Source organism: Orbicella faveolata, unplaced genomic scaffold (assembly GCF_042242905.1).
Source record: "Orbicella faveolata isolate gen_17 unplaced genomic scaffold, um_ofav_v1 contig_2, whole genome shotgun sequence".
NCBI lineage: Eukaryota > Metazoa > Cnidaria > Anthozoa > Scleractinia > Merulinidae > Orbicella > Orbicella faveolata.
The window spans coordinates 30,861,123-30,875,371 of NW_028301547.1; the positions used below are offsets into that span (position 1 = coordinate 30,861,123).

The 14,249-nt window shown below is 38.4% G+C and overlaps 2 protein-coding genes and 1 pseudogene across 5 annotated transcripts in view; 1 reads left to right on the forward strand and 2 right to left on the reverse strand.

Moving 5' to 3' along the window:
- The window catches only part of LOC110051589 (DNA topoisomerase 3-alpha-like), an 80,366-nt gene extending 79,101 nt beyond the window's left edge, over positions 1-1,265 (reverse strand). For 2 of the 4 annotated variants that reach the window (XM_089288629.1, XM_089288628.1), the window contains exons 1-2: positions 889-1,261; positions 141-200 (exon numbers count right to left, since the gene is read on the reverse strand). In XM_089288629.1, the coding sequence (XP_089144755.1) occupies positions 141-200; positions 889-1,089 (261 nt within the window). In that variant the 5' untranslated portion in view covers positions 1,090-1,261. Of the gene's footprint in view, positions 1-140; positions 201-888 lie in introns of all 4 variants that reach the window. The other 2 variants (XR_016206986.1, XM_089288630.1) reach the window with 2 other exon arrangements.
- A 6-nt stretch (positions 1,266-1,271) lies between these two features.
- Positions 1,272-11,622, forward strand: LOC110051554 (uncharacterized). Its single transcript, XM_089288631.1, has 19 exons — positions 1,272-1,660; positions 1,889-1,978; positions 2,975-3,052; positions 3,384-3,442; positions 3,961-4,013; positions 4,774-4,916; positions 5,331-5,417; positions 5,941-6,012; positions 6,102-6,157; positions 6,400-6,448; positions 7,095-7,169; positions 7,277-7,322; positions 7,424-7,454; positions 7,876-7,927; positions 8,911-8,983; positions 9,117-9,198; positions 9,933-10,009; positions 10,383-10,467; positions 11,201-11,622. The coding sequence occupies exons 1-19, from the start codon at positions 1,481-1,483 to the stop codon at positions 11,262-11,264; spliced, it is 1,452 nt and encodes a 483-aa protein (XP_089144757.1). The 5' UTR covers positions 1,272-1,480; the 3' UTR covers positions 11,265-11,622.
- Positions 11,623-11,674: 52 nt separating this feature from the next.
- LOC110051522 (uncharacterized) lies at positions 11,675-14,150 on the reverse strand (annotated as a pseudogene).
- Positions 14,151-14,249: the final 99 nt, after the last annotated feature.

A 14,249-nucleotide genomic window follows, 5' to 3' on the forward strand; every position in this document is an offset into this window, starting at 1 on the left:
GCAGGACTCACACCCAGGACCACTGGTTTGCGAGTCCAACATGCTGACCATTCACCACTCTGAAAAACTTAACAACACACTGTGCATGTACCGTGAATCCAGTCAAGACAAAAGCAACACACTTAAATGTATATACTCACACTTCCCAAAATGTTGTAATCAAATTCATAAATCTTGTTGAACTTTGAGAATCCTTCCCTCTGTCAACAGGAAGTATAGAAAGTACATGTAAACTAGTGAACTCGCAAATTCTCAGAATTTAATTATCATTATATCAAAGAAAATATTACTGTTTGCACACCATTTAATGGTGTGCAATCAGTAATAGCAATCAATGTTGAATGTTTGGGAATGAAGGGGTTGATCCATGCAGGTGCAGCACCACAAATCTTAAAATATTATGTGCATTTAGTAGATAGATAGATAGATAGGTAGATAAACTTTATTTAAACACGAAAATAATTAAAGCTAAAAGCTTGTGGGGTCGTGTATTTAAATTTAACTTTGCTAAAAAATTTAAAATTACGATTAAAATGTTTAGATTACAATTCCTAGATTTACAGTATTTACAGTACAGTATTTTCTAGTAGATTCATACTAGAAATTTTGTCTTTGTTCCATAACAGTCTAATGCAAATGTTTTCAACAGAAAAAATTCACTACTCCAGCGCTAGCCACACAAGTCTAAAACATGCAATCTCCCCATCCTCATAGCTTTGCACTTAGGCCCCATTTATATGGTCTCGGTTAACCGAGACAACCCTCCCAAACAATGTTTTCACATATAAACGCTCGATAAAGTTGCCTCAGGGGGAAGGTTGTCTCCGGTACCCGAGACCATATAACTGGGGCCTTATTAGAGCGTAACTATATTTTTCCAGGCCTTACCCGCAAACATTGTCCTCGAGACATTATTCTAGACAGTTCCTTTGCGGCATCATTTTTCTCAGCAACATTCAAGATACGTAATGGTCGCATGGCTATTACACTCTTCGAAAGCTTTCTCGAGCTCCCGAATAAAGCAAGAAGTTTAGCATTTGCAGATGCAGCGAAGCGGTGCCATAGATTCAAATGGACTGAGAATGTCATTTGAGCTTAGTAGAAACCGAAGAGCCATAACTTGAACGTTTGCAGGCTTCTCAGCAATGTGTTTTAAGTTACAAAGAACTTGGAAAATCCTCTCGAGAAGATCTCTTTCAACTAAAATTGTATTGATATTTTCCTTTCAGATCGCGCGCCATCTTTCAAACTAACACCTTTTGCAATGTACCATGGGAATATTCGACACACTCCCAGAGGACTATGGGATTTATTGATCCAAGATGGCGTCGGAAAGTGGAGGGAAAAGTCATTATCTCTGTTGCACAGTACAAGGACTCTGTTTCCCTTCAAAAAATGTGTCATCGATCTTTATCTCTGAAAGGTAGACACAACTGAGAGGCAGAGAATAAGTCCAGCCTCGTCGAAGCATTCAGCCTTGATGCTGTCTACGTCAAGATCGCAGAAGCAAAATTTTTCTGAAAAGAAGAATGACAAATTAATGAAATCAAAATCTGCGTCACCAACTCTCAGAAAGCCCACTAAGGAACAATCACAGGAGAAACGAATCCAGTCTTCAACGAATGAAAGGGAGTCAGGGAAGTTAAGTGTGCAGGAGATTGTGAGTATTTCTTGTACGGTGTTTACAAATTAAGCTTATATATATTTTTAAAAGCAAAGAAAAGTTTTGTGTTGCAGAGAGCTATGTTTTGTTGAAAACTTTTGTAAGCTCAACTGGTATTTGATTTGTGATTTGATCATTTCATGCAGTTACTAGGCAGTTACTGTACATTTTGAAGCGTTCATAGTTGCTTCTGTCTTATTTTTATTGGTTTTCGTGAATACTCAGCTTGACAGATGTCAAGAAGGTGATTGTGGACGAGTTTTTGAGATCAACCTCAATGGCCAAGCTCTGAAACTAGTTCCAGATCTGAAAGAGGTAGGGCTGTTACAACTGTAACTGCAACTTGCAAGTGTGTGAATATAAATTAATAAATATGTTCTGTGCTCACTTGCCACTGAGCTTTTGGATAGACCCCAAGCAGGTCACAAGGGGCGTATGGAAAACATGGAATCCAGAAGTGGAACCAGAACCGGAACTGGAACTTATGGGGATGAGAAGTCTTGCTAAAGTATCTAATTGTTAGCAGTAAATCCCTTCAATCATCTCCAATTTTTATTTTCCATTTCTGGTTCTGGATTCCATGTTTTCCATACGCCCGATCACCAAAATACTGTAAGCTAAACTGATATGATACGAATTATGAGCAGCTGAAAATAGTGTCAGCTGTACTCTGAGTGAACACTTGACTTTTGTTACCATTCTTGTGAATTTATGCCAAGCTGATTTCTCCTGTACATACTTTGTCTCATTAATAATTATTCCATGAGTGCACATTGGATGTGAGATGGTAATGGCCAGTGAGGCACATAGCGCTGAGTTGGCTATAATCATCTCATATCCAACAAGCGCAAGTGGAATAATTCTTAAAATACAGAAAACTAAACTAAAACTAAAATGGACATCCCAAAAAATCATGCATAAGCTTACCATATTTGTAGAGCAAGGTATAATGACTCATAACCCATGATGACTAAGCCAATGAAAACTCTCATTGCATTATCCCAGGATCCAATTTTTAATAACAACAATTATGTGTCCCTGGGTCTCTCGGGATATCTTTTCAAAGCTGTAATTAAATCAGGGCTCAAAAAAGTACTATCCAGTCATCCCACACAAATAGACTTTACTGCCAGGCAAGAGACTTTTCATTCTCACTTGCCAGATGGGCAAGGCCCCAGGCAAGTTGTAAACTGAGTTTAAAAGAAAGGAAACTAAAACTTGCCCAGGGGAAGCAAAATTTTTTTTCCAAGCCCTGTAAATATACCATATGAATAACTACACTCTTTTTGTCCACTTTATTCTAATGTGCAGTTCCCAAAACTGAAAATCCTTGACCTGGGATGCAACAAAATCAAGTGTGTCTCATCTAGTGATTTGGAGAAGAATTGTGTAAGTAAATCTTGTTCATAATCAGTGACAGGAATAGAACAGGCAAGGTCCTCTTGGTAGGTGAAAAATATTCAACCAGTAGGCCGAAATGCCTTTTGGTACACATGTTTTACCTGCTTTGCATCAGCCACAGGTACTAATTACACTGTACTTCAAGTTTTGATTGGTTCACTGTATTGTCTGTGTTCTTTGTGATTGGCTAGAGTGATAACTTTGGTTTTGGTTAAATGACACGCCATTGAAAACCACTTTATACATGCACGTGTAATGAAATTAGTAACTATTAAATTGTTATGTGGCAGTGTACCTAAGAATATTTCTTGTGCTGTAGGATCTTCGCGAACTGAAACTTTACGCAAATGAAATTACAGAGATCAGTGGTTTAGATCGGTAAGCCAGTATAATTTAATATAACACATCAATTAACTTCCTTAGTGCATCAGTGTGGTATAACATTAAAATGAGGTACTTTTAAGAACAGAGGTGCAGTAGCCTCATGGTTAGTGTGCTCTACTCCTGATCAAGAGGTACAGGTTCGAGCCCTGGCTTGGGACATGGTGTTATGTTCTTGGGCAAGACACTTTACTCTCATGGTGCCTCTCTCCACCCAGGTGTATAAATGGGTACTGGCAAATTTAATGCTGGAGGTAACCCAGTGATGGACTACCATCCCATCCAGGGGGAGTAGAAATATTCCTAGTCATTTTGTGCTACAGAAACTGGGACAAGCCTCGACCTGAGGGGTCACTTCATGCTACAGAAACCAGTAGAAGCTCTGGCCTGATGGGCTACTTGGCTCAAGATTTAATGGCAGTTGCTGGATATTGAGTGATGTAGTTTAGTTGTCAGTAATCAATGTGTGAGGATATAAAATTGGTGCTCAACCTCAATTGCTTCTTTTCTCACAGCTGTAGAGAGCTAAATAATCTTCTTCTGCAGCACAACAAAATAAAATGTATAGGTAAGCTTCATTTTCAAAACCTTGGCTCGATTTCCAGTCGTTTGGGGAGTGCAGTTGTTTACCCTTCTCCCAATGGGGTGTGGTGTGGGGCAAGGAACACCAGCTCACAAAATGGCTGGAAATCGAGCCTATGTAACCCCATGCTCAAGTTTTTAAAAGCAGATTTGCCGGGTCTAGCGTCAATTGTCTACAACTACCAGAATTCATTTTGTTTTTACTTTAATTATTATTTATATTTTGAAACCCTAGTGGTATTTAAATAACAATTGCCCTAATTGACATAAGAAAGAGAAAAAGTGAAGGATCCTGGTAGTTTTAGTCAAATGACACCATCATGTAAATAGCCTATTAAAGAACTCCCCTTGCTGATTTTATTGCATATGCTCCTTTTAAGACTAGTTTGAGACTTTGGTGGTACATAAAGACAATACCCTCAAGTTGATGACCGTCTTAGATTCTCTTCTACAATATGCTTGGCATTAGTAGATTTTTTATGGAGAAATACTGTCTCTATCTGCAGCTCCAGAATTAAAGAGTTAAATTTTTTGTTATATCTTCTATTGCATGCTGTCTACTTGAAATAACCTCTGACAGGGCGATTGTATTTCTGGTGAGCTGAACACATTTACCTTTTAAACAGCTCAGTGTATTTAAAAACAGTGAACTTTCTTAGCAAGGATTTTACTTTGTTTAGAACTTCTTACAAGTACATAGAATAGCTCTGCAAAAGTTGTAGCCATCGTTCTTGATTTGTTTCCAGGTAAAGGTCTACAGCATGTGAGAAAACTCAAAGTTTTGAGGCTTGATAACAACCGTCTGTCCAAGATTGATTATAGGGAAATTGGTTGCTGCTCACAAATAACTGTCCTTGATGTCAGTTGTAATAGCATCACTGATGTTTCTGTAAGTTGACAAATTACGTGTCTTGCTGTTTCTGGTGTGAAAAGTGATGGTAAAGTATGTTTCTGCAAAAGACTGTCAGAAATCAGTCTTCTCAATCCCACAAATGGCCCTCTGACTTATTTCTCCCCACAAGGAAAAGACCTTTCAATCTTCATCTTCCTTGTGAGTTTGTAATATTACTGTGCATATAGTTACTGATACTTTCTGCAAGCTATTATTCCAACCACACCATTGAAGCTTGAGTTAAATTCCTTCTCACCTGTTCTCTAGCACACTTCGCTAATACAAACTGCAAACATGCACCAGATTAAAACAGAAATTAGATAAATGGTATATTCAAGTTTTACATGTAATTCTTGGTATTGCTGAATCAAGTTGCAGTAGATGATCAGAATTTTTTTCTGTTGTTTACAGGCCTTGAATGGTCTTCCTGCACTTGAGGAGCTTGACTTATCAAACAATAAAATCAGCAAAATTGCTGACCTAGGGAGGTGCCGAAAGGTAACTAATAAAAACAGACTGTCACATTTTTGTTTTTCTTTGCACTGTGCAATAAAGACTTTACACAAATAAGAGTAATTATTCACTGGCTGAGTGAAACGAAATACGGTTGGACCCGGAACTGGGTCATTTCGAATTCCCTGTTATTTCGAACTCAAAACCACTTCCCCTGGATTTACACTCCAGTCAGCAGGGTTCAACTGTAAGTGAAAAATGTTTTCCTCACACACTGCTGGGCCCTGGGTATAGGTCATGTGACCTGTTGGGCGGGCATTTGTTTCGGTTGTGTCTGCCATTGCCAACTTCCCACCCACCCACTACAAATTATGCCAGTATAATGTACAAGCCTTAAACTTTTTTCATTTTTTTCAGTCTTAAGCGTAATACTATTTGTATTAGCTTTGATTTTGCAATAAAGGTCAGGCAGCAGCAGTCCGCTTGACATGGCTACCAGTGGTGTGTGAGAACAAGCCATTTTTGACATAATCTATATTAACAGGGTTTTGATTTATAATTATTTCAGATCCAAGAACTGGATATCTCCAGAAATCAAATCTCAGACTTATCTGGTTTGAAGGGTCTTCCTAGCCTTACAGTAAGTATCAGAATGGAACTTTGCCATGTAAAAAATATTCACTGCTCACAAGATATTTTGTAACCTTCATTTTATGCTTTCATTGGTAGGTTTTAAGAGTGGAAAATAATAAAATAGCAACCCTTGAGTCCTTGGGAAAGTTAAGGTAAGAAAAATGTTCTCATAAATATAGAACGGAAGTCATATATTCAGTGTCATTATGACAAGTCTGTCATAACAGAACCCTGAATGGTTAAGGGAAAATTTTGGTTTTTGCTGATCATGAACAAACATGTATTTAGTGTTTAATTAAAACAATGCATTGATTGAAGCAGGACTTGCAAGTCACACTATAACCACCATGACCTTTGTTTCCAAGACATACTAAGATTTGTTGTGATTCAACAGGAATCTACAAGAACTCTATCTATCAAGTAACAGAATATCAGAAGTAAAGGTATGTTTTGGCTAAAAGTTAATGAAATGAAAGAAAACTACAGCATTTTCAAGTCATGTTGACCCCATTATTAAGTAGAGAAAAGAAAATGATGGTTGGCATAATAGGTGCACGATCACATGGGTGTCTTAGTACAGGTGTCCAATATTACAACTTTTTTAGGTTAAAAGTGGATATGGTTGACTATACCCTCGCCAGTCACGCATCAAATACGGGCACTTTAATGGTTTCCTTCTTCATGTTTCCTACATTTTTTGAAACTAATGGAAAGTGCTTCTCTCAACTTTCTTCACTTAGAACAAGAAGTTCTAAGAAATTTTTATTTCAAAATTTTTTATTTGCCCTTAATTAATCAACTATTAATTAGTTGTTGGTCCTCAGCACAACTTAGAGAGTTATTGTGCTTTTAATTTCAAATAAGCCTTGGCTGTGCACTCGTCCAATTTTGAACTTGCTCACCTGTTTATTCTCTGAATTGTAGAACAGGAGGTCCAAGCGCTATTACTTGTTGCCTGCTTTGCCACCCTCTTCTGCCATCCTACTTTACATGAATATGCTTTGAAAACACAAATTTAATTCTCTGTAAATATTTAAGTTCATTACTAAATTTAGCAATGAACATGATTTTATGTTGTTTGTGTTGCAGTCCTTTGCCAATCAGTTTCCTTCACTAGAAATCCTGGATTTGTCAAACAACCTCATAGCCGCAGTGGAAGAAATGGTGATTTTTTTATTGAAAGAGTCGACTGATCTGCATTACATTTTACACAATTTATTCATTTGGATATATAACTTTTGAAATAACATTGTCTTTTTGTCACTCTTCAGTTTGTGCTGTCAAGTATTTCTTCCCTTGTAGAACTGACCGTAGCAGGTGAGACTACAGAAAATCGTGATATAAGAACCTATCTATCCTGCAGTACTCGCCAGTAATTTCCAACAATATTAGCTTATATTTACTTGTTTTTCATTCAGGAAATCCTTGTGAATCGGCAGACACGTTCGGGTGAGTCATAACTGTTGTTCAGTGAATCAGCTTGTTCATGTTAGACTCTCAGGAAGAGACTTGCCGAGTCTACTTTTAAACCGAAAAAATATAAAAATATAACACCTTGACCACCATCTCTCAGATATCGAAAATGTCTGTTTTTCAAATTCCCGCTTCCTCCTGCTTTTGGTTAGATATTTAGGAGTATTCGTTTTCAATTTTTTTCTTAAAGAAGGACGTTGCCAACTATTTGTGGATATTTGTAATGAATCACTAAATTTTCAGACATAGAATTAACAGTCAGAAATGGAGAATTCTCGATAAAGAGAATTCATTTGTTGAGGTTACTACTAAAACGTTAGCTGCATAATTATATTTCAAGTCGCTTTTTAAGGTGTCCTCTTGTACTTTGTGATGTTCCCTTTTTGTACACCTGTAGCTGCCATCGCCAGATATTTCAGACACTAACGTCGCTGGAATTTCTTGATAAAGTAAGTTGTCAGTTATTTTTAGCAGTTTAATTTCCATTATCACCACCCTTTTGTCGATTATTCGCGAATTGCGATATTGTGACATACAGGCCCCATCCACGCTACGCCAGAAAAATTTGAAAACGAGGTTTCATTCTGAAAACGCATCAAATGTTTTCCGTCCACACTGCGCCGAAGATATTTACTGAAAACGCAGCAATCAACGGTCATTTTGGATTTGTGTTTGAGAAAAACTCGAACGGGGAAATCACGTGATTATCGTGATTATCGTTTTCAAAATGTTTTCCGTCCACATTAAAACGCAAAGCCGACGTTTTCAAATTCATTCGGTTTGAAGAGCGTTTTCGAAAAGCTCCGATTCCGTGACGGATTAGTGTGGACGATGGGCCTAATGTAGAAATAAAGCTGCGTTTTCAAATTTCTCCACTGAATTGTCGACGGGGCCATAGAGATACAGATGTTTCAGTTCGTGCGACTATCAAATTTAAAACCAAAGCATTGTAACCTTAAAGTTGCAACAACGGTTTGTACGAGGTACAAAATTTCAAGCTTTCGTTTTCGGGACATTTTGGAATAAATTCACAAACACAACTGAAGATTGTATAAGGTACTTTCCATTCGACCAAAAATCCTGTTTTCTAAACTGTCTTCGGGAAATACGCTTTCCATTCACACAACTCTTCTCAGATTTCCTTATGCCTGAAATCATTCATACAGATGTCAAAACGCCAGGGGATTTGTAACTTGATGTAAGCTGACTGTCATAATTTCACTACATTGCTTAATTTTCGTCAGTTTGGGTTTCAGAAGACGCCCAGTTCTCCAAATTTTCCCGTCATATTTTTTTTTTTTTTAACAAGATGCATTGATAGCCTGGAAGAAAGTATTTAATACAATCCAACGTAAAAGAAAAAATTTCGTTATTAATCCTTCCCCCTTGTTTTTCTGAAAACCGTATGAAACTTTTTGTTTCATTGATTCAGGTGTCACGCAAGAGACCCAGCACAGGTCAGTCACGCGCGCCACCTCCAATGAGACCGATGTCTGCATCGCAAGGTATTTGCGTGTACTTAACAGTACGAAAGAATTTTTGATGTTCGCTTTTTGTAATTTATTTTCCTTGGAGTAAGTAGAATTTCTTCGTCTCTCTTAATTTAACACAATGTTGGTTTACTCTGTTTTCTCGCAGTTTTGAGTGCAAAACAAGTCGAGGAGCAGATAAAAGCAACAGAACTTGAGCAAACTTCTTTTGAGGCGTCTATCGCTTCACGGTGAGTAAAAGCGCTACTCTCTAGGCCAAACACGTTTTACGTTTTACAAACGTGTTTAACGATAACACAACAGCAACAAATTTTGACTCGTTGGCTTTAAAGTAACGTAGTTAGCGCCAATGTTGTAAAACTTATTTGTTTGTGGAAAGAGCGCACCTTGGCAGAAATGTCTGTTGATCCACTGATTATTAATACGGAAATTCTCTCTCAGTTACATCGATTTGTAAGTTTCTTTGCCGAAATATGTAGAAGTGCTCATTGAATAGTGGAATCTTTGTTTACAATATTTGCCTCATTACCATAAGCGATGCAGTTTCTGATGGAGCTACAAAGAGATTAATACTGAATATTGAAAGGGCACAGCACGATTAACTGTCCCAAGGAATTTGAGCGCGATGTATTGAATACTTTTTGTGCGACGCGGGTTTAGAAGCTCAAAATTTTACAAAGAACGTGTGAGCTCATTAGCGCTTTTGCCACACAGAAATTTTGATGTTTTTGAAAGCCAATTTCTCCTCGAATATTACACCCAAAGAGCCAAAAATTTCACCACTTACTAAGTTTCACAAGCTCTTTAAGTTTTTCTAGTAAAATCGTGTCTAGCATTATGCCTTCTATGCGCAAAGTCGTATATTAATGAGGACAAATGTAAACAATGACGTCAGCAAAGATTCGCCTATACCAATTGTTTAATTTAGTCCTTGAAAATAGCTCTCTTTCAACTGTTTTCCCAGGTTTAGTATGGTTAAGGATCTATTTGATTCCCTGCCTACGGAATCAACCACCGACTTGCGTCATCCACAGTTAACAGGTATGATAATACGTAATACTATACAGCTCTAAATTGGATCAGCCTGGTAATTCAGCTGTTTTGGTGACTATAAAGACCTAAGGCCTGCTCCCCTGGGTAAAGAGACTGTGAGAAAAAATGTCTGTCTCCAAGAGAACACACCGCAATGACCCTGGAGAGGCGCTCTGTCCAGTCTATAGTCCAATCCGCGAACTCTGTCTAATCCGCTCTATTTAGGGTTGAACCCAGGCGCCAAATGGGACATGGACTTGACTATCAGGATTCGAACTAGGCCAGTGCGCTTGTCATGAGCACCTCTAAGGTAGAAGATTCGCCAAACCTCATGCTTCTGTCGTTTTCAATTTACTAACTACTTTTTTTCTTGCTGTTTCAGGGTCGGCCATATTTGATTCAGACCCGGCCAATTTTTCCCGCCCGGGTACAGCTGGGGAGGGAAGACCCTCCAGTCGGTGCAGCAGGTCAGTGGGAAGGATGGCCGAAGTATTTTGTCTCTTACTACTGCATATCAAAATCAACCAAATTAAGTGATTTTCGTTGCTTTCGACGATACCTGCTCTTTGGTACTAAAGAATGAACAAACTGGTGTCTCTCCAAGCACGGCGTAATAGCATTTCCACACGCTCAAGTTTTTCCAGTGGGGTTTTGGTGTTTAGGGTGGTTTTCTAAATCCAGAGCCACTCATAACCACTGTACGTGTTTTTCCCAATTACGTGCAATTTAAATTGAGTCCGTTTCGCGTCCGCCGGACTATTGGGTTTTTTCATTGGCCAATCGATGAAGAAAACCTACTCAAAGATATTGATGGCTTACCATTTGTAAGCCGAATAAGCCCGTTGAGATGACCGATAAATAATGGTAAGGGTTTTTCCACAATCAACAAACCAACCGAACGAGATGATTTCCCGTAATTGTTTTAAACTGATGAGAGACTGGGAACTGGAAAATTTAGCAAATAGTAAGGAAATTTGCACCCTTCCTTTCCAAACGGAAAACTGAAGAGGACTACCTCTGGAGGTAGTCTACAATTCCCGAACGGATTTTCCAGAAAATTACTGTTCCATTTGACTTTCAACCGAAATTTTCTGGGTTTTTTTGGATAAATGGTAAGCACCGTTTAAACATGGTGCACAGTCTCAGCCAGAGTGACAAACTGTTGTTAATTTGTTATTTTGGTCTCTTGTTATATTTTAGCCGCTCAAGAATCGCTGAAGCCCGAGCATTTGCCGCAGAACACTTTCACCCTGAACACAGCTGACACTTGGAACATGTTGCAGCTTGTTGGATTAAAGCTTATTGCCGGAAAGAGCAGTCAGTGAAAAGATATTCATAGAAATGACAACAAGAATGGTCTTTGAAAATGTTTCTGTAGTCAAAGTCGCTCTGAACATGTGTGAAGTACAAATGAGAAAAAATACGGAATTTGTATTCTATGGACTTTGAACCGCAGATATTTATTTTAAATGTATTTGTAAATTATACGTTGTAAATAAACTATAGAGTGAGTATTTTAATTTTCTGCTCCTCGGTTTGAAATACACTTTCAAACTTCGGATAGAGAAAATACTACAAGTTACATCTCCACCTTGAGAAATAAAATACCCAATATTAAAGAAGACGAGGATTTCTTGGCTGTTTATCATTGTCCTTAGAGCACGTTATAGTTATCTAAATCGCCGTTGTTGAACTCGACGTAACACTCGGTGTGATGAACCTCGTTCGTTCGTGTTTGTCATCAATCAGATTTGCCCAATCTGCTAAATTAAGAGGGCCTTCAATTGTCTTGGATTCGTGCACTGGAAATAAAATTGAATTATATAAGCTTGTATCATAGGTAATTTGCTAATTCAGTTTTAAAAACATATTTGAAAATATGTATTTCGCAGAGGAAGCTTTAATTTTCTAAGGTTTATACTACTTCATTTGATACGGCCGGAAAATAAAATGTAATTTTTTTGCGCCGGCTTCCTGAAAATAAGCTCTCACCTGGATTTTCAAAACTAAAAGGCACGTCATATCTTTGAACAGTTGAAACACGACCAGCGCGAACTGACGCCATAGCAGCCGAAAGAAATCGTTGAAGTCTTCTGGGCTTTGTCTCCTGTTTTGCTGAGCTTATTTTATGACCTCCATTTGCGCTGTCCGATTCCTCCAAGTTCTGCTCGCTACAGGTGTGAGATGTTTGTGATGTTACTATGGCTTCAAGCATCATTTTTTCATCCCTGGAATCTAAATCATTTCCAGCAAAGAGTTTCCTCGGTTTTCCTTTTCTTTTGTTTTCACCTGACTGTTCTTTACAAGAACTGTGATGAGCCTGAGTTTCAGGCTGTGAGATATTTTTTTCGACAGTAGTGCTGAATAGAATTCCAGCGTTTGGGTCCCAGTTCCTTGTGTGTTTTGGAATAAATGCGGCATGGTGTGTCCCAGGCTCCTTCTACTCTCTCAATAGGCTAGTCACGTGAGTACAGGAGTAACTCCGCTGACTGCTTCTCAACTGTTCGTCCTGGAGGTCATTGACTGCATTTGAATTTGACAAACCAAGAAACTCCTCAATTGTTTGTGATTCATGAACTAACAAAACAAAAATATAGATTAAAGTCAACGCTCGGTTTAACTTAAATATTACAATGCAGTTTCGTCGGGTAAAATCGTAACTTAACTAAAGTTGATCACGGGGTTTATGCGCAGTCTTATTGGATAGCTAGATGCTTTGCGTGAGACTTTGTGATGATTTTCCATTTAAAGTAATAATTTTGTAAAGCAATAATACTCTCGACTGAGTTAAGATCAGCTTTAGAGAGCTTGGATGTTCTTTTCTGAAACCGTGGCTGGTGCTCGGGTTCACACCAACTTTCGGGACACATCCCGAGCACACTCTTGCTTTACATCACACTATCCACACGCACGCTTTTGTTATGTAGTACAGAAAAACAAACACCAAAAATGTCCGTCGAGGGCACAAGACCAGCAAACTCGCTGATTGTGTAGTCTCTCAAAAATTGTCCAAATGTTTCCGATTATCGCCGTTCAATTAATATTTATTAGGGAGTTTAAGAAACCACGACGGCGACGCCGAGGACAACGTCGATTAAAAAATGAACTTATATTTTACTTGCGAATCTCGCGTTAAATTCGAAATAGAAATCCAAAAAATTAGCCGTCGTCATTCACGGTCTTTAGACAACGCAGAACTTGATCATTTCACATTGTTGTTTTACAGAGGACGGCTAAGAAATGTACCAAGAATGATAACGCACGTGCACAGCCATTGTTCTGCTCATTAAATCATTTTTTTGGCGACGTTCCCGTTGCCGTTGCCGTTGTGGTTTTCTTAAACTCCCTATTAACTTTACTCCACATATTGTTATACAACGAAAGAAGAATGACAGTATGGAGACACAAATGTCTGAAAGCGCTGATGCATCATTCTGGAGGATTGATAATAAAAATCCTTTTAGGATATAATGAGAGCATGATGAGAATGAGCACTAAAATCACAAATCTTTCAACCTGGTACGCTGGCTCTCCATGGGATCAAAAACGTCATTCATTTAACTAATTCATTCATGCATTTTCTGTTGCTATCGTATACTCCTTGTTCCACTGATACAAACACACTGATTTAACCCATAATCCCCCACTTTTCTGAAACCGACGCAAACACTCGAAACGTCAGCTTCCTTACGGTGGCTTGTAGCGTCGTGAGGATGATGTCACGTTTCTAAAAGCAACGTCTATCAATTTTGTGCGTGTCTCAGCCGGTCCCATGGCCCAGAGCCCAGCCCTCTCATCCTTCTCTCTACACTTTGTAATTATTGTAGTTCCTCTGATAATAATAGAAAAAAAAAAAGGAATTGAAAAAACAACAACAACAAAAAGAAACATTCTCACCTGGATTTTCAAAGCTGAAGGGAACTTTAGAGCGACTTTGTTTTGGAATACAGCCTGTGGTGATCACAGACAATACAGCGGTGAAATATCTTTGCACTCTGCCGAGCCTCACTCGGTGTTCTCGTGTTCTTGTTTGGCGGATATTTCCGATCCGATTCAGTTTCCCCTGAGTCAGAAAATGAGCTAAAAGAATCACAATGAGTTTGCGAGCGAGATGATCGGACAAAAATTTTTCCACACACAAAGAGTACATCTAAGGAAAGGAAATATTGACATACCATAGTGGGAAACTTGTAACTACGTTTCTCGGTTTCAACCTTTTTTTCACAACACGGATTCAGTTTGTTTGCCT